This window comes from Dendrobates tinctorius, unplaced genomic scaffold, assembly GCF_039654945.1.
Source record: "Dendrobates tinctorius isolate UK_male_01 unplaced genomic scaffold, ASM3965494v1 ptg000020l, whole genome shotgun sequence".
Lineage (NCBI taxonomy): Eukaryota > Metazoa > Chordata > Amphibia > Anura > Dendrobatidae > Dendrobates > Dendrobates tinctorius.
Window position 1 is genome coordinate 1,762,501 of NW_027361688.1, and position 26,641 is coordinate 1,789,141.

Consider the following 26,641-nt stretch of genomic DNA (forward strand, 5'->3'; position numbering starts at 1 on the left):
CCGAGGAGCCGCATTAATCAATTTTTTTATTGGCTTGCTCACAGGTCGGTCGGTGCTTTTGGAACAACCGCGGAAATCCGGATCCAAGGTGATCAGTCACATGCTGAGCAGTCACGGAGGGGAGATCTTTTTGCATGTCTTGAGTAGCTCCCGTTCTACACTGGAGGACCCCCCATCCATAAGCGAGGGCTGCGGAGGGAGGGTCACCGACTACAGGATTACGGTAAGTAGTAGCGTATTACCGGCTTTCTCAATGGAAGTTGTGCCTGGAATATAATAGGAAACCTCCCCCACTATTGTCAAATGTAAGGCTTGAGATTTTAACCCCTTTCCCCCTGTAATTAGTTTTCTTCCTATCATCTCATCTTAACCTATTGAGAGCCACAACTTATTCTTCTTCATAGTCTTCTTTTTCTTCATCGTGGTCTTCTTTTTCCTATTCGTTGTCTTTGTTATCTTCATCTTAGTCGTCATCTTCGTTTGTCTTCATCTTCTTTGTAGTCATAATTTTCTTCTTTAGTCGTAGTCTTCTTCTTTGTATTCGTAGTCTTCTTCTTCTGTAGTCGCAGTCGTCTTCTTCTGTAGTCGCAGTCGTCTTCTTCTGTAGTCGCAGTCGTCTTCTTCTGTAGTCGCAGTCGTCTTCTTCTGTAGTCGCAGTCGTCTTCTTCTGTAGTCGCAGTCGTCTTTTTCTGTAGTCGCAATCGTCTTCTTCTGTAGTCGCAATCGTCTTTTTCTGTAGTCGCAGTCGTCTTTTTCTGTAGTCGCAATCGTCTTTTTCTGTAGTCGCAGTCGTCTTCTTCTGTAGTCGCAGTCGTCTTTTTCTGTAGTCGCAGTCGTCTTTTTCTGTAGTCGCAGTCGTCTTTTTCTGTAGTCGCAGTCGTCTTCTTCTGTAGTCGCAGTCGTCTTCTTCTGTAGTCGCAGTCGTCTTCTTCTGTAGTCGCAGTCGTCTTCTTCTGTAGTCGTCTTCTTCTGTAGTCGTCTTCTTCTGTAGTCGTCTTCTTCTGTAGTCGTCTTCTTCTGTAGTCGTCTTCTTCTGTAGTCGCAGTCTTTTTCTGTAGTCGCAGTCGTCTTCTTCTGTAGTCGCAGTCGTCTTCTTCTGTAGTCGTCTTCTTCTGTAGTCGTCTTCTTCTGTAGTCGTCTTCTTCTGTAGTCGTCTTCTTCTGTAGTCTTCTTCTTCTGTAGTCTTCTTCTGTAGTCGTCTTCTTCTGTAGTCGTCTTCTTCTGTAGTCGTCTTCTCCTGTAGTCGTCTTCTCCTGTAGTCGTCTTCTCCTGTAGTCGTCTTCTCCTGTAGTCGCAGTCTTCTCCTGTAGTCGCAGTCGTCTTCTGTAGTCGCAGTCGTCTTCTCCTGTAGTCGTCTTCTCCTGTAGTCGTCTTCTCCTGTAGTCGTCTTCTCCTGTAGTCGTCTTCTCCTGTAGTCGTCTTCTCCTGTAGTCGTCTTCTCCTGTAGTCGTCTTCTCCTGTAGTCGTCTTCTCCTGTAGTCGTCTTCTCCTGTAGTCGTCTTCTTCTGTAGTCGTCTTCTTCTGTAGTCGTCTTCTTCTGTAGTCGTCTTCTCCTGTAGTCGTCTTCTCCTGTAGTCGTCTTCTCCTGTAGTCGTCTTCTCCTGTAGTCGCAGTCTTCTCCTGTAGTCGCAGTCTTCTCCTGTAGTCGCAGTCGTCTTCTCCTGTAGTCGTCTTCTCCTGTAGTCGTCTTCTCCTGTAGTCGTCTTCTTCTGTAGTCTTCTTCTGTAGTCGTCTTCTTCTGTAGTCGTCTTCTTCTGTAGTCGTCTTCTCCTGTAGTCGTCTTCTCCTGTAGTCGTCTTCTCCTGTAGTCGTCTTCTCCTGTAGTCGCAGTCGTCTTCTGTAGTCGCAGTCGTCTTCTGTAGTCGCAGTCGTCTTCTCCTGTAGTCGTCTTCTCCTGTAGTCGTCTTCTCCTGTAGTCGTCTTCTCCTGTAGTCGTCTTCTCCTGTAGTCGTCTTCTTCTGTAGTCGTCTTCTTCTGTAGTCGTCTTCTCCTGTAGTCGTCTTCTCCTGTAGTCGCAGTCTTCTCCTGTAGTCGCAGTCTTCTCCTGTAGTCGCAGTCTTCTCCTGTAGTCGCAGTCTTCTCCTGTAGTCGCAGTCTTCTCCTGTAGTCGCAGTCTTCTCCTGTAGTCGCAGTCTTCTCCTGTAGTCGCAGTCTTCTCCTGTAGTCGCAGTCTTCTCCTGTAGTCGCCGTCTTCTCCTGTAGTCGCCGTCTTCTCCTGTAGTCGTCTTCTCCTGTAGTCGTCTTCTCCTGTAGTCGTCTTCTCCTGTAGTCGTCTTCTCCTGTAGTCGTCTTCTGTAGTCGTAGTCTTCTCCTGTAGTCGCAGTCTTCTCCTGTAGTCGCAGTCTTCTCCTGTAGTCGCAGTCTTCTCCTGTAGTCGCAGTCTTCTCCTGTAGTCGCAGTCTTCTCCTGTAGTCGCAGTCTTCTCCTGTAGTCGCAGTCTTCTCCTGTAGTCGCAGTCTTCTCCTGTAGTCGCAGTCTTCTCCTGTAGTCGCAGTCTTCTCCTGTAGTCGCAGTCTTCTCCTGTAGTCGCAGTCTTCTTCTGTAGTCGCAGTCTTCTTCTGTAGTCGCAGTCTTCTTCTGTAGTCGCAGTCGTCTTCTGTAGTCGCAGTCGTCTTCTGTAGTCGCAGTCGTCTTCTGTAGTCGCAGTCGTCTTCTGTAGTCGCAGTCGTCTTCTGTAGTCGCAGTCGTCTTCTGTAGTCGCAGTCGTCTCCTGTAGTCGCAGTCGTCTTCTTCTGTAGTCGCAGTCTTCTTCTGTAGTCGCAGTCGTCTTCTTCTGTAGTCGTCTTCTTCTGTAGTCGTCTTCTTCTGTAGTCGTCTTCTTCTGTAGTCGCAGTCGTCTTCTTCTGTAGTCGTCTTCTTCTGTAGTCGCAGTCGTCTTCTGTAGTCGCAGTCGTCTTCTTCTGTATTCGTCTTCTCCTGTAGTCGCAGTCGTCTTCTTCTGTATTCGTCTTCTCCTGTAGTCGCAGTCGTCTTCTTCTGTAGTCGTCTTCTTCTGTAGTCGCAGTCGTCTTCTCCTGTAGTCGCAGTCGTCTTCTTCTGTAGTCGTCTTCTTCTGTAGTCGCAGTCGTCTTCTTAAGGGTTAAACCTCTGCGTTTCCTAATATCTTCATAAAGCCGGAGCTGATTTTTTTTTCCTGAATTTTTAGGACTTCGGAGAGTTCATGAGGGAGAACCGGCTGATGCCATTTCTAGACACCCGCTATAAGCTGGACGGCACCGTAGAGATTCCCGTGGAGAGGGCGAAGTGCCAGCTGGAGAGACATACTCGCTACTGGCCCATGATCATCTCGCAGACCACCATCTTCAACATGCAGGCAGTAAGTGCGGGGGCCGTCCGGAGACAAGGGTGTAATGGGGCCCGATAGTGACGGCTCTCACTCCTGCAGGTCGTGCCCCTAGCCAGCGTCATCGTGAAGGAGGCTCTCACCGAGGACGACGTCCTGAACTGTCAGAAAACCATCTACAATCTGGTGGACATGGAGAGGAAAAACGACCCTCTCCCGATATCTACAGCCGGCACCAGAGGGAAGGGGCCAAAGAGGTATCTTCACCACTGACTGCTCCGTTACAGTGTATCAGAGCAGGTAGAGGGGGGGATTTTTACCATGGGGGGGGTAATGGCAACCGATGTGACTGGTGCTGCTTCTCTGCACCCGTCTGACTCTGTAGAGGTGAGCCCACCGGCCGTGATGATATGTTAAAATTAATGTTATTTTTTTTCTATTTAAAGTCTAATAAAGATTATAACAAAAAAAATACAAAAATATTATAAAATTTATTTTAATTTAAAAAAATAAAATAAAATTACTAAGTGTAATAAATAAAATAAAGCTTAAAATTAAAAAAAATTACAAAAGTATTTAAAAGAAAATAAAAGTTGAATTAAAAATAGTAAATTAAGATTTTAATTAAAAATAAAAATTACAAAAGTTTAATTTAAAAGATTGAATTAGAAGTTTAACAAAAATAGTAAAAATTATAACATAAATTTAAAATGTTTGATTTAAAAAGATTAAATTATGAAAGTTTAATTAAAAAAAATCTAAAATTTTAATTAAATCCAAAAGTAAAAAAAATTGTAAAAGTTTATTAAAAATTATAAATTTTATTAAAAAAAAAAAAAAGTTAAAACAATTAAATAAAAAAATAAAAATACAATTTTAAAAAAAGGATAGGCGGCATCTGGAGTAGTCCCATCTTAAAGAAATTATTTAACCTTTTTAGTTATGTTAAAGGCGTAATAAAAAAAAAAAATTTAAAAAATAAAATGGGTACTCTAAAAAGAAAAAAAAAAAAAAAAAAAATCACGATAATGTCGTATGTGCCCCAATATGGCATCAATAAAAACTGCAGCTCCACGGACAAAAAACAAGTCCTCCCACAGCGCCAACGACTGGACAGGAATAGCATTGCACTCTTGGAGAATGTGGATTCCAACCAGTGCGCCTGAATGTGCCGATACAGGAGTGTCCGTGGGTCGGAGGCCGGATGATGAGGGTGGTTGTTGCTCTTCTCTCTGAACCCCTCCAGGGATGAGCAGTACCGGATCATGTGGAACGAGCTGGAGACCCTCGTCCGGGCGCACGTTAACACCTCCGACAAGCACCAGCGGGTGATGGAGTGTCTGCAGGCGTGCCGGAGTAAGCCTCCCGAGGAGGAAGAGCGCAAGAAACGCGGCAGAAAGCGGGAGGACAAAGAGGAGAAGTCTGACAAAGGGGCAAAGGAGTACGACCACGAGAAGAAGTGGGCGGAGTCCGAGCGGTAAGTGGCGGTGGCTGATACCAGAGCGCAGTGCGCTGAGCTGGTAAGTGGCGGGCCGCGAGTCTGATGTGTCGGTTTCAGGATGAAAACGTCGATAGACAGAGAAAAAGAGGAGCAGATGGAGACGGAGGTGATCAAGGACTCCCCCGATTCTCCGGAGCCCCCCAATAAGAAACAGCACATCGCAGAGGAGGCAACGCCGGTAGAAAAGGCTAAAGGTCGGTCAGTGTAATGGGAGGGGGATGACAGAACGGCGGACCCCCCCCAACCCCATTGTAACTCTTCCTGCTCTCTCCCCTCCCCCGCAGGCCCCATGTCTCTGCTGTCTCTATGGAGCAATAGGATAAACACCGCCAACTCCCGGAAGCATCAGGAGTTCATCGGACGCGTGAACTCCGTGAATAATAAGACGGAGTTATACCAGCACCTCAAGGAGGAGAACGGGTGAGTTGGGGGGGAGGGGCAATTTTAAAAAAAATCTGCATATGCAAATGAGCGGGTTTGTGCCGTGCTCGTTATGCTGCAGATTCCAAATTTTAATTCATGAACAACTTTTTGAATTAAAAATAATAATAATCTGACAGGTCCTGTACCGACCTGGAAACCATCAGCAAGTAGGCGAAGTGCTGCTGACTGATCTCTGGTTTTCCCAGTCATCTTATGACTTGTGATAATGAGCTATGAAAAAAAAATATATAATTTACTTATCATAACATAATTCTTTAAACAAAACAAAAAATTCCGAAAAATTTGCATAAATCCCGCCCCCAACAACTGATTGGTCAGGCAGTTCCAGAAATAGCGGGTTTATGCAAATGCTCATGTTATACGGGGGGAGGCGGGGACCGACAGGATCTGATTATTAATCTGCTGATTGTCATCATTTCTCATAGATCCGACGCCATTGAGAACGGGAAGACGGGCAGACAGTGACGAGACCCCCGCGGTCCTCCCTCGCAGGACGGTTGGGAAACCTTTCCCGATCCTATGAACTGATTTATATATGTTTTTTTTTTTTTTTGTTTTTTTGGTTTTTTTTTATACCCACTTCACCTCTTTATAGGATTTTCTATGAATTTTAAATATAAAGAGGATCCTGGGAAATCGTCCCATTATTTTAATATGTAGGGGAGGAAAAAAAAACACACAACCCACAAAAAACAACAGCGGGAGCCGGGTCTTTTCAACAAATGAAATTGGGGTTGAAATCAATTTTTTTAAAAAAAAAGTAAATAATAATAAAGTGCAGTTTTTTTATTAATTACTTGAATTTTTTTTTTCCTGAATGTATATACAGTCACGGCTGAAAGTGTTGGCGCCCTTAGCTTAATATTTGGTTGCCCTCTTTGGAATAAATCGCTGCGATCACTCGCTCCCTATAAGGCTGTGCGCACACGCTGCGGATCCTGCTGCGGGGTACAGCACCTTTATAGCCCATGGATACCGCCGTGCAGACGGTGCGGAAGTCTCCACACGGATTTGCTGCGGTTTCCAAACTGCAGAAAGAATTGACGTCATTCTATCTGTGGATTCTGCTGCGGTTTACCTTCTCCTCCATGGTAGAGATGGAAAACCGCAGCGTCTGCACACAGCCTGACCATCCACAAGCCTCTTCCTCCTCGCGGGATCCTGGACCTGTCTTCCAATCCGCTCCCCCTCTCATATTTCCCCTTCTCCCGACAGTGACTGACTCATTGCTGCCTCTTCACAGCTCTCCAGCCAGCGCTTTGTTTCCATCCTTTTCTGGGGGCTTCATGAAGTATGTTTGGGGTCATTGTCCTGCTGGAAGGCCCATGACTGAGGGCACACACCAAGCTCTCTGACACTTTCTGAAATCCTTTGGTTATCTTCAGATTTCAAGAAGCCAGGGCCAGAGGCCACAAAACAATATCTGTGAACCTCCACCATAATTGTGTGGCAGTTCCCTTCCCGTACACAGGGGGCAGTGGTGGGGCAGTACCCTTCCCGTACACAGGGGGCAGTGGTGTCCGTACACAGGGGGCAGTGGTGTGGCAGTACCCTTCCCGTACACAGGGGGCAGTGGTGTGGCAGTACCCTTCCTGTACACGGGGGGCAGTAGTGTGGCAGTACCCTTCCCGTACACAGGGGGGCAGTGGTGTGGCAGTACCCTTCCTGTACACGGGGGGCAGTGGTGTGGCAGTACCCCTCCCGTACACAGGGGGCAGTGGTGTGGCAGTACCCTTCCCGTACACAGGGGGCAGTGGTGTCCGTACACGGGGGGCAGTGGTGTGGCAGTACCCTTCCCGTACACAGGGGGCAGTGGTGTGGCAGTACCCCTCCCGTACACAGGGGGGCAGTGGTGTGGCAGTAACCCTCCCGTACACAGGGGGCAGTGGTGTGGCAGTACCCTTCCCGTACACAGGGGGCAGTGGTGTCCGTACACAGGGGGCAGAGGTGTGGCAGTACCCCTCCCGTACACAGGGGGCAGTGGTGTGGCAGTATCCTTCCTGTACACGGGGGGCAGTGGTGTGGCAGTACCCTTCCCGTACACAGGGGGCAGTGGTGTGGCAGTACCCCTCCCGTACACGGGGGCAGTGGTGTGGCAGTACCCTTCCCGTACACAGGGGGGCAGTGGTGTGGCAGTACCCTTCCTGTACACGGGGGGCAGTGGTGTGGCAGTACCCTTCCCGTACACAGGGGGGCAGTGGTGTGGCAGTTCCCTTCCCGCACACAGGGGGGCAGTGGTGTGGCAGTACCCTTCCCGCACACAGGGGGGCAGTGGTGTGGCAGTACCCTTCCCGTACACAGGGTGGCAGTGGTGTGGGAGCACCCCTCCCGTACACAGGGGGCAGTGGTGTGGCAGTACCCTTCCCGTACACAGGGGGGCAGTACCCTTCCCGTACACAGGGGGGCAGTGGTGTGGCAGTACCCTTCCTGTACACAGGGGGGCAGTGGTGTGGCAGTACCCCTCCCGTACACAGGGGGCAGTGGTGTGGCAGCACCCCTCCCGTACACAGGGGGGCAGTGGTGTGGCAGTACCCCTCCCGTACACAGGGGGGCAGTGGTGTGGCAGTACCCTTCCCGCACACAGGGGGCAGTGGTGTGGCAGTACCCTTCCGGTACACAGGGGGGCAGTGGTGTGGCAGTTCCCTTCCTGTACACAGGGGGGCAGTGGTGTGGCAGCACCCCTCCCGTACACAGGGGGGCAGTGGTGTGGCAGTACCCTTCCCGCACACGGGGGCAGTGGTGTGGCAGTACCCTTCCCGTACACAGGGGGGCAGTGGTGTGGCAGTACCCTTCCCGTACACAGGGGGGCAGTGGTGTGGCAGTACCCTTCCCGTACGCAGGGGGGCAGTGGTGTCCTCCGTCTTATTCCTCTGTTGCTCCTTGTGTCACTTATGAATGAACGCTTCATGGTTTTGTACGGCCCCGCCCTCTTCCTGCAGCTGCTCCTCCTATTGGCTGACTGCCTCCCACAGCTCCGCCCCCTGGCAGGGCGCAGAGTTGGACTCGGACACTTCCCCTGACAGCTCCGGGGCTGCGGGCAGAGAGCGGGGCCGGAGCCGCCGATCATCGCCCCCGGACCGGGCACAACCTGTGCAGAAGACAGCGGGGAGCGTCCCCCTGGCTCCCGCGGGTCTCCGGTGCCGGCTGCAGCGCCATGCCCCGCCTGTAGGGGGCGCCCGAGCCCAGGATGCCGGATAAGATGTCCAGCTTCTTGTACATCGGGGACATCGTGTCTCTGTACGCGGAGGGCTCCGTCAATGGCTTCATCAGCACCCTGGGGTAAGAGGCAGCAGGGGCCCGGGCAGCCCCGTACACACAGCCGGGGCCGAGCTGCGACCTGCTCCTGTCACACTGCACCGGAAAGGAGGAAGTGAGCAAAATGCAGAGAAGGAGGCCTGAGCCCCGAGCACTGACCCCCCTATAATGTACCCCCGTCCTGTAATACCCCTATAATGTACCCCGTCCTGTAATATCACTATAATGTACCCCATCCTGTAATACCCCTATAATGTACCCCGTCCTGTAATACCCCTATAATGTACCCCGTCCTGTAATATCACTATAATGTACCCCGTCCTGTAATACCCCTATAATGTACCCCGTCCTGTAATACCCCTATAATGTACCCCGTCCTGTAATATTCCTATAATGTACCCCGTCCTGTAATACCCCTATAATGTACCCCGTCCTGTAATACCCCTATAATGTACCCCGTCCTGTAATATTCCTATAATGTACCCCGTCCTGTAATACCCCTATAATGTACCCCGTCCTGTAATACCCCTATAATGTACCCCGTCCTGTAATATCACTATAATGTACCCCCGTCCTGTAATACCCCTATAATGTACCCCGTCCTGTAATACCCCTATAATGTACCCCGTCCTGTAATATCACTATAATGTACCCCCGTCCTGTAATATTCCTATAATGTATCCCCCGTCCTGTAATACCCCTATAATGTACCCCCGTCCTGTAATACCCCTATAATGTACCCCCCGTCCTGTAATACCCCTATAATGTACCCCCGTCCTGTAATACCCCTATAATGTACCCCCCGTCCTGTAATACCCCTATAATGTACCCCCCGTCCTGTAATACCCCTATAATGTACCCCCGTCCTGTAATACCCCTATAATGTACCCCCGTCCTGTAATACCCCTATAATGTATCCCCCGTCCTGTAATACCCCTATAATGTATCCCCCGTCCTGTAATACCCCTATAATGTACCCCCGTCCTGTAATACCCCTATAATGTACCCCCCGTCCTGTAATACCCCTATAATGTACCCCCGTCCTGTAATACCCCTATAATGTATCCCCCGTCCTGTAATACCCCTATAATGTACCCCCGTCCTGTAATACCCCTATAATGTATCCCCCGTCCTGTAATACCCCTATAATGTACCCCGTCCTGTAATACCCCTATAATGTACCCCCCGTCCTGTAATACCCCTATAATGTACCCCGTCCTGTAATACCCCTATAATGTACCCCCGTCCTGTAATACCCCTATAATGTATCCCCCGTCCTGTAATACCCCTATAATGTACCCCGTCCTGTAATAATCCTATAATGTACCCCGTCCTGTAATATCACTATAGTGTACCCCCGTCCTGTAATACCCCTATAATGTACCCCCCGTCCTGTAATACCCCTATAATGTACCCCCCGTCCTGTAATACCCCTATAATGTACCCCCTGTCCTGTAATACCCCTATAATGTACCCCCCGTCCTGTAATATTCCTATAATGTACCCCGTCCTGTAATACCCCTATAATGTACCCCGTCCTGTAATACCCCTATAATGTACCCCCCGTCCTGTAATACCACTATAATGTACCCCCGTCCTGTAATACCCCTATAATGTACTCCCGTCCTGTAATATTCCTATAATGTACCCCGTCCTGTAATATCACTATAGTGTACCCCCGTCCTGTAATACCCCTATAATGTACCCCCCGTCCTGTAATACCCCTATAATGTACCCCCCGTCCTGTAATATTCCTATAATGTACCCCCCGTCCTGTAATAACCCTATAATGTACCCCCGTCCTGTAATATCACTATAGTGTACCCCCGTCCTGTAATACCCCTATAATGTACCCCCCGTCCTGTAATACCCCTATAATGTACCCCCCGTCCTGTAATATTCCTATAATGTACCCCCGTCCTGTAATACCCCTATAATGTACCCCCGTCCTGTAATACCCCTATAATGTACCCCCCGTCCTGTAATAACCCTATAATGTACCCCCGTCCTGTAATACCCCTATAATGTACCCCCCGTCCTGTAATACCCCTATAATGTACCCCCCGTCCTGTAATACCCCTATAATGTACCCCCCGTCCTATAATACCCCTATAATGTACCCCCCGTCCTGTAATATTCCTATAATGTACCCCGTCCTGTAATACCCCTATAATGTACCCCGTCCTGTAATACCCCTATAATGTACTCCCGTCCTGTAATATTCCTATAATGTACCCCCCGTCCTGTAATACCCCTATAATGTACCCCCCGTCCTGTAATACCCCTATAATGTACCCCCCGTCCTGTAATACCCCTATAATGTACCCCCCGTCCTGTAATACCCCTATAATGTACCCCCCGTCCTGTATTACCCCTATAATGTACCCCGTCCTGTAATACCCCTATAATGTACCCCGTCCTGTAATACCCCTATAATGTACCCCGTCCTGTAATACCCCTATAATGTACCCCCCGTCCTGTAATACCCCTATAATGTACCCCCGTCCTGTAATACCCCTATAATGTACCCCCCGTCCTGTAATACCCCTATAATGTACCCCCGTCCTGTAATACCCCTATAATGTACCCCCGTCCTGTAATACCCCTATAATGTACCCCCGTCCTGTAATACCCCTATAATGTACCCCCCGTCCTGTAATACCCCTATAATGTACCCCGTCCTGTAATACCCCTATAATGTACCCCCGTCCTGTAATACCCCTATAATGTACCCCCGTCCTGTAATACCCCTATAATGTAACCCCGTCCTGTAATACCCCTATAGTGTACCCCCGTCCTGTAATAACCCTATAATGTACCCCCGTCCTGTAATAACCCTATAATGTACCCCCCGTCCTGTAATAACCCTATAATGTACCCCCCGTCCTGTAATACCCCTATAGTGTACCCCCGTCCTGTAATAACCCTATAATGTACCCCCGTCCTGTAATACCCCTATAGTGTACCCCCGTCCTGTAATACCCCTATAATGTACCCCCCGTCCTGTAATACCCCTATAATGTACCCCCCGTCCTGTAATACCCCTATAATGTACCCCGTCCTGTAATACCCCTATAATGTACCCCGTCCTGTAATACCCCTATAATGTACCCCCCGTCCTGTAATACCCCTATAGTGTACCCCCGTCCTGTAATACCCCTATAGTGTACCCCCCGTCCTGTAATACCCCTATAATGTACCCCCGGCCTGTAATACCCCTATAATGTACCCCCCGTCCTGTAATACCCCTATACTGTACCCCCCGTCCTGTAATACCCCTATAATGTACCCCCCGTCCTGTAATACCCCTATAATGTACCCCGTCCTGTAATACCCCTATAATGTACCCCCGTCCTGTAATACCCCTATAATGTACCCCCGTCCTGTAATACCCCTATAATGTACCCCCCGTCCTGTAATACCCCTATAATGTACCCCCGTCCTGTAATACCCCTATAATGTACCCCGTCCCGTAATACCCCTATAATGTACCCCCGTCCCGTAATACCCCTATAATGTACCCCGTCCCGTAATACCCCTATAATGTACCCCCGTCCTGTAATACCCCTATAATGTACCCCCGTCCCGTAATACCCCTATAATGTACCCCCGTCCCATAATACCCCTATAATGTACCCCCCGTCCTATAATACCCCTATAATGTACCCCCCCGTCCTGTAATACCCCTGTAATGTACCCCCGTCCTGTAATACCCCTGTAATGTACCCCCGTCCTGTAATACCCCTGTAATGTACCCCCGTCCTGTAATACCCCTATAATGTACCCCCGTCCTGTAATACCCCTATAATGTACCGCGTCCCGTAATACCCCTGTAATGTACCCCCCCCGTCCGGTAATACCCCTGTAATGTACCCCCCGTCCTGTAATACCCCTGTAATGTACCCCGTCCCGTAATACCCCTATAATGTACCCCTCCGTCCTGTAATACTATAGTGTACCCCCGTCCTGTAATACCCCTATAATGTACCCCGTCGTGTAATACCCCTATACTGTACCCCCATCCTGTAATACCCCTATACTGTACCCCCGTCCTGTAATACCCCTATAATGTACCCCCCGTCCTGTAATACCCCTATAATGTACTCCCGTCCTGTAATATCCCTATAGTGTACCCCCGTCCTGTAATACCCCTATAATGTACCCCCCGTCCTGTAATACCCCTATAGTGTACCCCCGTCCTGTAATATCCCTATAGTGTACCCCCCGTCCTGTAATATCCCTATAGTGTACCCCCGTCCTGTAATATCCCTATAGTGTACCCCCGTCCTGTAATATCCCTATAATGTACCCCCCGTCCTGTAATATCCCTATAATGTACCCCCCGTCCTGTAATATCCCTATAGTGTACCCCCCGTCCTGTAATACCCCTATAGTGTACCCCCGTCCTGTAATACCCCTATAGTGTGCCCCCGTCCTGTAATACCCCTATAATGTACCCCGTCCTGTAATATCCCTATAATGTACCCCGTCCTGTAATATCCCTATAATGTACCCCCGTCCTGTAATACCCCTATAATGTACCCCGTCCTGTAATATCCCTATAATGTACTCACGTCCTGTAATACCCTTATAATGTACCCCCGTCCTGTAATACCCCTATAATGTACCCCCCTTCCTGTAATACCACTATAATGTACCCCCGTCCTGTAATACCCCTATAATGTACCCACGTCCTGTAATACCCCTATAATGTACCCCCTTCCTGTAATACCCCTATAATGTACTCCCCGTCGTGTAATACCCCTATAATGTACCCCACCTGTAATACCCCTATAATGTACCCCCGTCCTGTAATATCCTTATACTGTACCTCCGTCCTGTAGTACCCCCATAATGTACCCTCGTCCTGTAGTGCCCCTATAATGTACCCGTCTTGTAATATCCCTATAATGTTTCCCCATCCTGTAATACCCCTATAATGTACCCCCCGTCCTGTTATACTATTATAATGTACCCCGAGCTGTAATACCCCTATAATGTACTCCCGTCCTGTAATACCCCTATAATGTACCCCCCGTCCTGTAATACCCCTATAATGTACCCCCCGTCCTGTAGTACCCTTATAATGTACTCCCGTCCTGTAATACCCCTATAATGTATCCCCCGTCCTGTAATACCGCTATAAGTACCCCCGTCCTGTAATATCCCTATAATGTACCCCCGTCCTTTAATACCCCTATAACGTACCCCCCGTCCTGTAATACCTCTATAATGTACCCCCGTCCTGTAATATCCCTATAATGTACCCCCCTCCTATAATACCCCTATAATGTACCCCGTCCTGTGATATCCCTATAATATTCCCCCTGTCCTGTAATACCCCTATAATGTACCCCGTCCTGTAGTACCCCTATAATGTACCCCGTCCTGTAATATCCCTATAATGTACTCACGTCCTGTAATACCCCTATAATGTACTCCAGTCCTGTAATATCCCTATAATGTACCCCCGTCCTGTGATATTCCTATAATATTCCCTCTCGTCCTGTAATATCCCTATAATGAACCCCCTGTCCTGTAATACCCCTATAATGTACCCCGTCCTGTAATATTCCTATAATGTACCCCCCTTCCTGTAATACCCCTATAATGTACCCCCCGTCCTGTAATACCCCTATAATGTACCCCTTCCTGTAATACCCCTATAATGTACCCCCCGTCGTGTAATACCCCTATAATGTACCCCGTCCTCTAATACCCCTTTAATGTACCCCCGTCCTGTAATATCCCTATAATGTACCCCCTGTCCTGTAATATCCCTATAATGTACCCCCCGTCCTGTAATATCCCTATAATGTACCCCCCGTCCTGTAATATCCCTATAATGTACCCCCCGTCCTGTAATACCCCTATAGTGTACCCCCGTCCTGTAATACCCCTATAGTGTACCCCCGTCCTGTAATATCCCTATAATGTACCCCGTCCTGTAATATCCCTATAATGTACCCCCGTCCTGTAATATCCCTATAATGTACCCCGTCCTGTAATATCCCTATAATGTACCCCCCGTCCTGTAATACCCCTATAATGTACTCCAGTCCTGTAATATCCCTATAATGTACCCCCGTCCTGTGATATTACTATAATATTCCCCCTCGTCCTGTAATATCCCTATAATGAACCCCCTGTCCTGTAATACCCCTATAATGTACCCCGTCCTGTAATATTCCTATAATGTACCCCCCTTCCTGTAATACCCCTATAATGTACCCCCCGTCCTGTAATACCCCTATAATGTACCCCCCGTCCTGTAATACCCCTATAATGTACCCCCGTCGTGTAATACCCCTATAATGTACCCCGTCCTCTAATACCCCTTTAATGTACCCCCGTCCTGCAATATCCCTATAATGTACCCCCGTCCTGTAATATCCCTATACTATACCCCCGTCCTGTAGTACCCCTATAATGTACCCCCCGTCCTGTAATACTATTATAATGTACCGCGAGCTGTAATACCCCTATAATGTACTCCCATCTTGTAATACCCCTATAATGTACCCCCCTGTCCTGTAATACCCCTATAATGTACCCCCCGTCCTGTAATACCGCTATAACGTACCCCCGTCCTGTAATATCCCTATAATGTGCCCCCGTCCTTCAATACCCCTATAACGTATCCGTCCTGTAGTACCCCTATAATGTACCCCCCGTCCTGTAGTACCCCTATAATGTACCCCCGTCCTATAATACCCCTATAATCTACCCCTGTCCTGTGATATCCCTATAATATTCCCCCTGTCCTTTAATACCCCTATAATGTACCCCGTCCTGTAATATCCCTATAATGTACCCACGTCCTGTAATACCCCTATAATGTACCCACATCCTGTAATACCCCTATAATGTACCCCCGTCCTGTGATACCGCTATAACGTACCCCCGTCCAGTGATATCCCTATAACGTACCCCCCGTCCTGTAATACCCCTATAATGTACTCCCGTCCTGTAATACCCCTATAATGTACTCCCGTCCTGTAATACCCCTATAATGTACCCCCTTCCTGTAATACCCCTATAATGTACCCACGTCCTGTAATACCCCTATAATGTACCCCCTTCCTGTAATACCACTATAATGTACCCCCGTCCTGTGATACCGCTATAACGTAACCCCGTCCTGTAATATCCCTATAACATACCCCCCGTCCTGTAATATCCCTATAATGTACCCCCGTCCTGTAATATCCCTATAATGTACCCCCGTCCTTTAATACCCCTATAACGTACCCCCCGTCCTGTAGTACCCCGTCCTGTAATACCCCTATAATGTACCCCCGTCCTGTAATACCCTTATAATGTACCCCCGTCCTGTAATACCCCTATAATGTACCCCCCTTCCTGTAATACCACTATAATGTACCCCCGTCCTGTAATACCCCTATAATGTACCCACGTCCTGTAATACCCCTATAATGTACCCCCTTCCTGTAATACCCCTATAATGTACTCCCCGTCGTGTAATACCCCTATAATGTACCCCACCTGTAATACCCCTATAATGTACCCCCGTCCTGTAATACCCCTATAATGTGCCCCCGTCCTGTAATATCCTTATACTGTACCTCCGTCCTGTAGTACCCCCATAATGTACCCCCGTCCTGTAGTGCCCCTATAATGTACCCGTCCTGTAATATCCCTATAATGTTCCCCCATCCTGTAATACCCCTATAATGTACCCCCCGTCCTGTAATACTATTATAATGTACCCCGAGCTGTAATACCCCTATAATGTACTCCCGTCCTGTAATACCCCTATAATGTACCCCCCGTCCTGTAATACCCCTATAATGTACCCCCGTCCTGTAGTACCCTTATAATGTACTCCCGTCCTGTAATACCCCTATAATGTATCCCCCGTCCTGTAATACCGCTATAAGTACCCCCGTCCTGTAATATCCCTATAATGTACCCCCGTCCTTTAATACCCCTATAACGTACCCCCCGTCCTGTAATACCTCTATAATGTACCCCCGTCCTGTAATATCCCTATAATGTACCCCCCTCCTATAATACCCCTATAATGTACCCCGTCCTGTGATATCCCTATAATATTCCCCCTGTCCTGTAATACCCCTATAATGTACCCCGTCCTGTAGTACCCCTATAATGTACCCCGTCCTGTAATATCCCTATAATGTACCCCCGTCCTGTAATACCCCTATAATGTACCCCCTTCCTGTAATACCACTATAATGTACCCCCATAATGTACCCCCCGTCCTGTGATACCGCTATAACGTACCCCCGTCCTGTAATATCCCTATAACGTACCCCCCGTCCTGTAATACCCCTATAATGTACCCCCGTCCTGTAATATCCCTATAATGTGCCCCCGTCCTGTAATATCCCTATACTGTACCTCCGTCCTGTCGTACCCCCATAATGTACCCCTGTCCTGTAGTGCCCCTATAATGTACCCGTCCTGTAATATCCCTATAATGTACCCCCATCCTGTAATACCCCTATAACGTACCCCCCGTCCTGTAATACCCCTATAGTGTACCCCCCGTCCTGTAATATCCCTATAATGTACCCCCGTCCTATAATACCCCTATAAAGTACCCCTGTCCTGTGATATCCCTATAATATTCCCCCTGTCCTGTAATACCCCTATAATGTACCCAGTCCTGTAGTACCCCTATAATGTACCCCGTCCTGTAATATCCCTATAATGTACCCCCGTCCTGTAATACCCCTATAATGTACCCCCTTCCTGTAATACCCCTATAATGTACTCCCGTCCTGTAATACCACTATAATGTACCCCCGTCCTGTAATACCCCTATAATGTACCCCCCGTCCTGTAATACCCCTATAATGTACCCCCCGTCCTGTAATACCCCTATAATGTACCCCCCGTCCTGTAGTACCCCTATAATGTACCCCCGTCCTGTAATACTATTATAATGTCCCCCGTCCTGTAATATCCCTATAATGTACTCCCGTCCTGTAATACCCCTATAATGTACCCCCGTCCTGTAATACCGCTATAACGTACCCCCGTCCTGTAATATCCCTATAATGTACCCCCGTCCTTTAATACCCCTATAACGTACCCCCCGTCCTGTAATACCCCTATAATGTACCCCCGTCCTATAATACCCCTATAATGTACCCCTGTCCTGTGATATCCCTATAATATTCCCCCTGTCCTGTAATACCCCTATAATGTACCCCGTCCTGTAGTATCCCTATAATGTACCCACGTCCTGTAATACCCCTATAATGTACCCCCTTCCTGTAATATCCCTATAATGTACTCCCCTTCCTGTAATACCACTATAATGTACTCCCCTTCCTGTAATATCCCTATAACGTACCCCGTCCTGTAATACCCCTATAATGTGCCCCCGTCCTGTAATACCCCTATAATGTGCCCCCGTCCTGTAATATCCCTATAATGTGCCCCCGTCCTGTAATATCCCTATAATGTATCCCCCGTCCTGTAATACCCCTATAATGTACCCCCTTCCTGTAATACCCCTATAATGTATCCCCCGTCCTGTAATACCCCTATAATGTACTCCCGTCCTGTAATATCCCTATACTGTACCCCCGTCCTGTAATACCCCTATAATGTACTCTTACTGTTTCTCTTATTCATTCTCGTCTGGACTATTGTAACTCTCTTCTAATCGTCTCCCTCTTACCAAACTCTCCCCTCTCCAATCTGTCTTGAATGCTGCAGCCAGGATCATATTCCTCACCAATCGTTACACCGATGCCTCTACCTTGTGCCAGTCATTACACTGGCTACCCATCCACTCCAGAATTCAGTATAAACTTATTACCCTCACCCACAAAGCCCTCCATGGCTCAGCACCACCCTACATCTTCTCCCTTGTTTCAGTATACCACCCTACCCGCGCCCTCCGTTCTGCTGATGACCTGAGGTTAGCATCCTCAATAATCAGAACCTCCCACTCCCGTCTCCAAGACTTTACTGACGTGCTAGAGCTTTTGTGGGTGCACAGTCATTGGTACTGTTGTGGAAAGTGCATTGCCGCAGATACTGTCATTTGGTTGCACAGTTGGTACCAATGTGAGGGTGCACTGTGGTTCATGCTGTAGTGGAAGGTGCACCACCAAAAGTACTGTCATGGCTTTGCATTATGGATGGTACTGTCAAGGGGTGTACTGTTGTTAGAGTGCACTGAGGGCGGTACTGCTGTAAGGGGACACTGTTGTTGGTATTGTTGTGGAAGGTGCACTTCTGCAGGTACTGTAGTTGGTACTGTCATGGGGTGCACTGAGGCTTGTAATGTTGTGGTGGTGTGTTGAGAATGGTACTACTGTGAGAGTGCAGTGTCATAGGTATTGTGCTGTATTTGAGGTGCGCAATGGCTTGTACTGCCATGGGGCTGCGCACTATGGCCGGTACTACCATGGGGCTGTGCACTATGGCCGGGGCTGCCAGGGGGCTGTGCACTATGGCCGGTACTACCATGGGGCTGTGCACAATGGCCGGGGCTGCCAGGGGGCTGTGCACAATGGCCGGGGCTGCCAGGGGGCTGCGCACTATGGCCGGTACTACCATGGGGCTGCGCACTATGGCCGGGACTGCCAGGGGGCTGTGCACTATGGCCGGTACTACCATGGGGCTGTGCACTATGGCCGGGGCTGCCAGGGGGCTGTGCACAATGGCCGGGGCTGCCAGGGGGCTGTGCACTATGGCCGGTACTACCATGGGGCTGTGCACTATGGCCAGGGCTGCCAGGGGGCTGTGCACAATGGCCGGGGCTGCCAGGGGGCTGTGCACTATGGCCGGTACTACCATGGGGCTGTGCACTATGGCCAGGGCTGCCAGGGGGCTGTGCACAATGGCCGGTACTACCATGGGGCTGTGCACTATGGCCGGGGCTGCCAGGGGGCTGTGCACAATGGCCGGGACTGCCAGGGGGCTGTGCACTATGGCCGGTACTACCATGGGGCTGTGCACTATGGCCAGGGCTGCCAGGGGGCTGCGCACTATGGCCGGGGCTGCCAGGGGGCTGCGCACTATGGCCGGGGCTGCCAGGGGGCTGCGCACTATGGCCGGGGCTGCCAGGGGGCTGCGCACTATGGCCGGGGCTGCCAGGGGGCTGCGCACTATGGCCGGGGCTGCCAGGGGGCTGCGCACTATGGCCGGGGCTGCCAGGGGGCTGCGCACTATGGCCGGGGCTGCCAGGGGGCTGCGCACTATGGCCGGGGCTGCCAGGGGGCTGCGCACTATGGCCGGGGCTGCCAGGGGGCTGCGCACTATGGCCGGGGCTGCCAGGGGGCTGCGCACTATGGCCGGGGCTGCCAGGGGGCTGCGCACTATGGCCGGGGCTGCCAGGGGGCTGCGCACTATGGCCGGGGCTGCCAGGGGGCTGCGCACTATGGCCGGGGCTGCCAGGGGGCTGCGCACTATGGCCGGGGCTGCCAGGGGGCTGCGCACTATGGCCGGGGCTGCCAGGGGGCTGCGCACTATGGCCGGGGCTGCCAGGGGGCTGGGCACTATGGCCGGGGCTGCCAGGGGGCTGCGCACTATGGCCGGGGCTGCCAGGGGGCTGCGCACTATGGCCGGGGCTGCCATGGGGCTGCGCACTATGGCCGGGGCTGCCAGGGGGCTGCGCACTATGGCCGGGGCTGCCAGGGGGCTGCGCACTATGGCCGGGGTTGCCATGGGGCTGCGCACTATGGCCACTGCATCTGTGTAGAGGACAAAAAGCGCTACTGTCATGAGACTGTGAAATTTTACTGATAATTTTGTAGGATATACACTCTGGTTGGTACTGTCAGGGTGGTAGGCACTGTGGCTGGTACTATCATGAGGAGTTCACGCTGACGGGTACTGCAGTGTGAGATACAATGTGGCTAGTACTGTAATGAGTAAACCCATTATAGATCTATGGATGGGAGAAATGACGGGAAACAAACATGTTGCTGGGGCAGTGGAGCCCATATTAGCCTGGATTAGATTCATATTTGCCGTCTAGGACCCTATGACAACCCTTACAGCATTTTATTAACAATCAAAGTGGTTGTCTCTCATGGTCGTCTATTTCCTGGAGATTTTCTCAGATTTTTCTTTACATTTGTCAGAACAGGATTAGGGGTATTTAAGAACACAAAGGATCTGAAATTCCACCTGACGTGCGGAGTGCGGTGATGTATACTGCCCTCGTATGTGCACGATCAGTCGGATTAAGAGGAATTATGTGGGAACATTCCAAAGAATGAGAGCGAGACTGCCCGGGAGTGCAATGTTATGCAAATTGGAGATCCATGATGTTGTGTTGAGGGCAATGTAGCTTGTAAATGTCACGGGGTTGGCACTGTGCCTTGTACTGTCAGGGTGCTAGGCACTGTGCCAAATCCTGTTGGGGGGGTAGGCACTGTGCCTTTTAGTGTTGGGGGTTAGGGACTATGTTTTGTACTGTCGGGGTGTAGGCGCTATGTCTTGTACTGTCGGGGTGTAGGCGCTATGTCTTGTACTGTCGGGGTGTAGGCGCTATGTCTTGTACTGTCGGGGTGTAGGCGCTATGTCTTGTACTGTCGGGGTGTAGGCGCTATGTCTTGTACTGTCGGGGTGTAGGCGCTACGTCTTGTACTGTCGGGGTGTAGGCGCTATGTCTTGTACTGTCGGGGTGTAGGCGCTGCGTCTTGTACTGTCGGGGTGTAGGCGCTGCGTCTTTTACTGTCGGGGTGTAGGCGCTGCGTCTTTTACTGTCGGGGTGTAGGCGCTGCGTCTTTTACTGTCGGGGTGTAGGCGCTGCGTCTTGTACTGTCGGTGCGCAGGCGCTGCGTCTTGTACTGTCGGTGCGCAGGCGCTGCGTCTTGTACTGTCGGTGGGCAGGCGCTGCGTCTTGTACTGTCGGTGGGCAGGCGCTGCGTCTTGTACTGTCGGTGGGCAGGCGCTGCGTCTTGTACTGTTGGGGGGGAAGGCGCAGTGCCCTGTACTGTTGGGGGGGCAGGCGCAGTGCCCTGTACTGTTGGGGGGGGCAGGCGCAGTGCCTTGTACTGTTGGGGGGGTAGGCGCAGTGCCTTGTACTGTTGGGGGGGAGGGTAGGCGCAGTGCCTTGTACTGTTGGGGGGGAGGGTAGGCGCAGTGCCTTGTACTGTTGGGGGGGAGGGTAGGCGCAGTGCCTTGTACTGTTGGGGGGGAGGGTAGGCGCAGTGCCTTGTACTGTTGGGGGGGAGGGTAGGCGCAGTGCCTTGTACTGTTGGGGGGGAGGGTAGGCGCAGTGCCTTGTACTGTTGGGGGGGAGGGTAGGCGCAGTGCCTTGTACTGTTGGGGGGGGTAGGCGCAGTGCCTTGTACTGTTGGGGGGGGGTAGGCGCAGTGCCTTGTACTGTTGGGGGGGCAGGCGCAGTGCCTTGTACTGTTGGGGGGGTAGGCGCAGTGCCTTGTACTGTTGGGGGGGAGGGTAGGCGCAGTGCCTTGTACTGTTGGGGGGGAGGGTAGGCGCAGTGCCTTGTACTGTTGGGGGGGAGGGTAGGCGCAGTGCCTTGTACTGTTGGGGGGGAGGGTAGGCGCAGTGCCTTGTACTGTTGGGGGGGGTAGGCGCAGTGCCTTGTACTGTTGGGGGGGGGGTAGGCGCAGTGCCTTGTACTGTTGGGGGGGGGGGTAGGCGCAGTGCCTTGTACTGTTGGGGGGGGTAGGCGCAGTGCCTTGTACTGTTGGGGGGGGGGTAGGCACAGTGCCTTGTACTGTTGGGGGGGTAGGCACAGTGCCTTGTACTGTTGGGGGGGTAGGCGCAGTGCCTTGTACTGTTGGGGGGGTAGGCGCAGTGCCTTGTACTGTTGGGGGGGTAGGCGCTGTGCCTTATACTGTCGAGGGGTAGGTTCTTCACCTTGTACTATCGGGGAGTAGGTTCTGTGCCTTGTACTGTCAGGAGGTAGGTTCTGTGCCTTGTACTGTCGGGAGGTAGGTTCTGTGCCTTGTACTTTCAGGAGGTAGGTTCTCCACCTTGTATTATCCCCCACAGTACAAAGAGCAGAACCTATCGGGGGGTAGGTGTTGTGCCGTTGGGGGGGGGTAAGCACTGTGCCTTGTATTGTCGGGGGGCTAGGCTCTGCGCCTTATACTGTCGGGGGGCTAGGCTCTGCGCCTTATACTGTCGGGGGGCTAGGCTCTGCGCCTTATACTGTCGGGGGGCTAGGCTCTGCGCCTTGTACTGTCGGGGGGCTAGGCTCTGCGCCTTGTACTGTCGGGGGGCTAGGCTCTGCGCCTTGTACTGTCGGGGGGCTAGGCTCTGCGCCTTGTACTGTCGGGGGGCTAGGCTCTGCGCCTTGTACTGTCGGGGGGCTAGGCTCTGCGCCTTGTACTGTCGGGGGGCTAGGCTCTGCGCCTTATACTGTCGGGGGGCTAGGCTCTGCGCCTTATACTGTCGGGGGGGGGTGAGCACTGTGCCTTGTACTGTCGGGGGGGCTAGGCTCTGCGCCTTATACTGTCGGGGGGGCTAGGCTCTGCGCCTTATACTGTCGGGGGGCTAGGCTCTGCGCCTTATACTGTCGGGGGGCTAGGCTCTGCGCCTTATACTGTCGGGGGGCTAGGCTCTGCGCCTTATACTGTCGGGGGGCTAGGCTCTGCGCCTTATACTGTCGGGGGGCTAGGCTCTGCGCCTTATACTGTCGGGGGGCTAGGCTCTGCGCCTTATACTGTCGGGGGGCTAGGCTCTGCGCCTTATACTGTCGGGGGGCTAGGCTCTGCGCCTTATACTGTCGGGGGGCTAGGCTCTGCGCCTTATACTGTCGGGGGGCTAGGCTCTGCGCCTTATACTGTCGGGGGGCTAGGCTCTGCGCTGCACTTTTGTGTTTTATAATGGACGGTAGGAGTTGACGGGCCCCTGAAGTAGGGCGGATTGTAGGTCCCCTGTAGTTTGGCCTAATCTTCTATTCTTTTAGTTTCCTATTGCCTAATTGGAATGGGCCTGAACAAGTCTGCGCAGTACGGAGAGGCAGTACACTGTATCTGTCAGAACATCCTGTCATCGCCATGGTTACTCAGACAGCAAGTGGATGAAGTGAATGCTTGGCAACCTGTAGTAGCATTTCCTGGAGGTGTGTGATACTGGTTGTACTGGTCGGATCGAGTGTGAGGTCCGCAGAGGTTCTTGCCCGAAAGCTGATCTCTGGGAGAAAATAAATATCGTCCCCTTCACCTAAATTACACTTCAAATCCCCGCTCCTCAGTCACCTCCCACAGTTTTTCCCACTTTTTTCAAATTTTTTTTTTTACCATTTTTTTTGTATCTTGTCACTTTATTACTAGATGGAGGCCGGATGCTATCTCATCAGGAGAGGGGGCAGGCTTTGCAGCGTTGAGAATCCCCCTCCCCCCCATGTGCTCACCCACCTATCCACTCTCTCATTCCCCATGTGCTGACTTCTCTCGTCTGTGCTCTCTGTGACCTTTCTACCCCATGTTCTATCCCCTTTGTCTGCTGTCTCTCTCCTTCCTGTGCTGTGTTCTCCCCCCTGTGCTCTGTCTCTCACCCCTGTGTCTGACCATGTACAGAACATACCACAGCTCCTGGGCAGGGGAGGAAGCAAAAGACAATACTGACATTACAGCAGGAGATCGCAGAAGATACATTTTCTGAGGTAAAATATTGTTTAAAAATAGTGAAATATTTTCTCCTTCGTCTCATTGGGGGACACAGAGACTGTGGGTGTGTGCTTCTGCCGTCTGGAGGCTGACACTAAGTATACAAAAAAGAGTTAGCTCCTCCTCCGCCGCATACACCCTCGCCCCCAGACCGGGCGTAACTCAGTTTTTTGCTTAGTGTCTGATGGAGGCACACGCAGTCTGGAGCTCCAGACTAGGTTTTTTTTTTTTTTTTTCCCTCTATGAAGATAAGACAGGGGCGACGGATCCTATAGAGAGGATCCGATCTCCCCAAATCATCAACGGGCGACCACGTGTGAGTAACCCTCCACGTGTTTCTCTCCCGCACCGAGGGACACATCTGGGACTTTTCCCCAGACAACTATTTTTCTTTTTTATTTTGAAAGAGGCGGCAACGCATCCTGATAAGAGGATTGCGGTTTCCCCATCGTCCCCAACGGGCGAGCACGTGTGAGCGATCCTCCACGTTGTTCTCTCCTGCAACGTGGAAATGCCCCTACCACCCCTAGGTAGTGAGTCCAGGGGTGGAGTTGGAGGCGCAGGTAAGCCAGGGATTGAAGCGGAGAGCGGTACAGTAGCCTCCCCCTCCCTGCCCAGGGATGGGGTTGAGAAGCACCTCCGTGGAGCCCCCTCGGCGGCCCGGCTCACCTTTGGTTGATCAGGCCGGGACCAGCCATCTCTCACCCGGCGCTGCCCCCGGTGGGTAAGCAGGAGATCCGTGAGCGCGCGCCCGCCGACTTCCGGGGGCGGAGAGCGGCGGGCGCGCACAGTGACCGGGGAGCTCCCGCCCCCTCCCTCCAACGCCGCACGTGGAGTGCGGCCAGAGCCCCGCGGGCGGCCACGGTCCCCGCTGTATGGGGAGGTCCGGAGTCCGCGCGCCCGCCGACTTCCGGGGATGGCCGGAAGCCCCGCCCACTAACTTCCGGGGGCGGAGAGCGGCAGGCGCGCACAGTGACCGGGGAGCTCCCGCCCCCTCCCTCCAACGCCGCACGTGGAGGGCGGCCAGAGACCCGCGGGCGGCCACGGTCCCCGCTGTATGGGGAGGTCCGGAGTCCGCGCGCCCGCCGACTTCCGGGGATAGCCGGAAGCCCCGCCCACTAACTTCCGGGGGCGGAGAGCGGCGGGCGCGCACAGTTACCGGGGACCTCCCGCCCCCCTCCTTGCATTTCCTCGCCGAAGTGGGGCCGGAAGCCACCCCCTATCTCCTGGAGTGCGAGTGCCCCAGCGGGTAACGCTGCACGGAAGAGACGCAAAGTTGGGCCATTACCGGTGGGTAAGTGCATCCCCGTTGCGAGTGCCGCACTAGTAGTCAAGGAAGAGGTTATCCTCCTCCTCCTACCCTACCTTGCAATATGTCTGGCAAAGGGAAAGCTCACTCTTTCCTATACGCTGTTTGCGTTTCCTGTGGGGTCAGGCTGCCTAAAGCACAGCCGGGTAAATTTTGTGAAGCCTGCGAGTCGGAGCGAGCCCAGGAGCCCCCCATTGTTGCAGAGCCCAGAGGTCAGGACCCTCCAGAATGGGCGGTGTCTTTATCAAACTCTATGATATCCCTTACAAAGGCAATTGAGTCTCTCCAAGGCCCAGGTAGGGACAAGGATGGTGGTCTGCCAGCGGAAGACAGCTCGTCCACGTCTCAGGACCCTCCGACCGTTAGAGGCCGCTCCAGCACCAGACAAGCTCATAGCAAAAGAGCTCGTTCCCCGTCGGCCGGACCCTCTGGGGCTTCGGTGGCGGGTATTAGGGTATCTCGTTCCCCGTCGCCGAGCTCAGGAAGCGAGCAGGATGAGGGCGAGGAGGAGGAGGAGGCCTGGAATCCAGAAAGCCTGGGATACCAAGACTCGGTGGACAGCCTCATTGAGGCAGTCAACCAGACTTTAGAGATCGAGGACGATGTGTCCACGGCCTCAGGTCACAAGGTCTCCTTCAAAAAGACCAGGCGACCGCATAGAAGGTTTGCCACGCATCCGGAGTTCGAGGAGCTAGTTCAGAAGCATAGGGAACACCCGGATAAGCGTTTTGCAATGCAAAAAGCGCTGCAAGCTAAGTATCCGTTTCCTCCTGAACTCCATAAGGGATGGGTGGAGTCGCCAGTAGTGGACCCACCGGTATCTCGTTTAGCGTCAAGATCGCTATTGTCGATACCCAGCGGTTCTTCTATCAAGGACCCAACTGATCGCCTTATAGAGGGGCTTGCCCGCTCGGTGTATGAGGCAGCGGGGTCGGCCCTTGCCCCCTCCTTTGCGGCTACTTGGGTGGCTAAGGCCATGGTTTCGTGGGCGGACGCTCTGCAGAATGCCCTCCAAGACAGAGACCTGCCTGCGGAGGTCTTGGAGGTGACAAATCAGATCTTAGGGGCAAGTGATTTTCTCGTCAGCGCCTCTCTGGACGCGGCCGAGTGTTCTGCGGTGGCAGCAGCAAATGCGATCGCCATTAGGCGAGCATTATGGCTGAGATTGTGGAAGGCGGATTCTATCTCCAAAAAGTCCTTGACCTCATTGCCGTTTCAGGGCAATCGGTTGTTCGGTGAGAAGCTTGATAAGC

At 51.8% G+C, this 26,641-nt stretch overlaps 3 protein-coding genes across 6 annotated transcripts in view; 2 read left to right on the top strand and 1 right to left on the bottom strand.

Annotated features, from left to right (window-relative positions):
* Positions 1-6,021, top strand: part of INTS13 (integrator complex subunit 13) — a 20,532-nt gene extending 14,511 nt beyond the window's left edge. For all 3 annotated transcript variants that reach the window (XM_073567432.1, XM_073567433.1, XM_073567434.1), the window contains 7 exons: positions 45-223; positions 3,146-3,316; positions 3,386-3,540; positions 4,530-4,760; positions 4,842-4,978; positions 5,069-5,204; positions 5,654-6,021. In XM_073567432.1, the coding sequence (XP_073423533.1) occupies positions 45-223; positions 3,146-3,316; positions 3,386-3,540; positions 4,530-4,760; positions 4,842-4,978; positions 5,069-5,204; positions 5,654-5,693 (1,049 nt within the window). In that variant the 3' untranslated portion in view covers positions 5,694-6,021. The remainder of the gene's footprint in view (positions 1-44; positions 224-3,145; positions 3,317-3,385; positions 3,541-4,529; positions 4,761-4,841; positions 4,979-5,068; positions 5,205-5,653) is intronic.
* Positions 6,022-8,215: 2,194 nt separating this feature from the next.
* ITPR2 (inositol 1,4,5-trisphosphate receptor type 2) overlaps positions 8,216-26,641 on the top strand; it is a 285,461-nt gene continuing 267,035 nt past the window's right edge. For both annotated transcript variants that reach the window (XM_073567437.1, XM_073567438.1), the window contains exon 1: positions 8,216-8,507. In XM_073567437.1, coding sequence (XP_073423538.1) covers positions 8,416-8,507 — 92 coding nt within the window. In that variant the 5' untranslated portion in view covers positions 8,216-8,415. The remainder of the gene's footprint in view (positions 8,508-26,641) is intronic.
* Positions 21,165-24,777, bottom strand: LOC141083197 (uncharacterized). Its single transcript, XM_073567363.1, has 4 exons — positions 24,749-24,777; positions 22,945-23,278; positions 22,618-22,850; positions 21,165-21,399 (listed from the first exon to the last, which is right to left on the bottom strand). The coding sequence occupies exons 1-4, from the start codon at positions 24,775-24,777 to the stop codon at positions 21,165-21,167; spliced, it is 831 nt and encodes a 276-aa protein (XP_073423464.1).

Bases quoted from the DNA above. Each gene is read 5' to 3' on its own strand.
- LOC141083197 (XM_073567363.1), bottom strand. From the start codon at position 24,777: ATGGCTGGTCCCGGCCTGATCAACCAAAG. The intron at 23,279-24,748 runs GTGAGCCGGGCC...AAAACACAAAAG, and splicing joins CCCGGCCTGATCAACCAAAG to TGCAGCGCAGAGCCTAGCCC. The intron at 21,400-22,617 runs GTATAAGGCGCA...CCCCCCCAACAG, and splicing joins CAGAGCCTAGCCCCCCGACA to TACAAGACGCAGCGCCTGCC.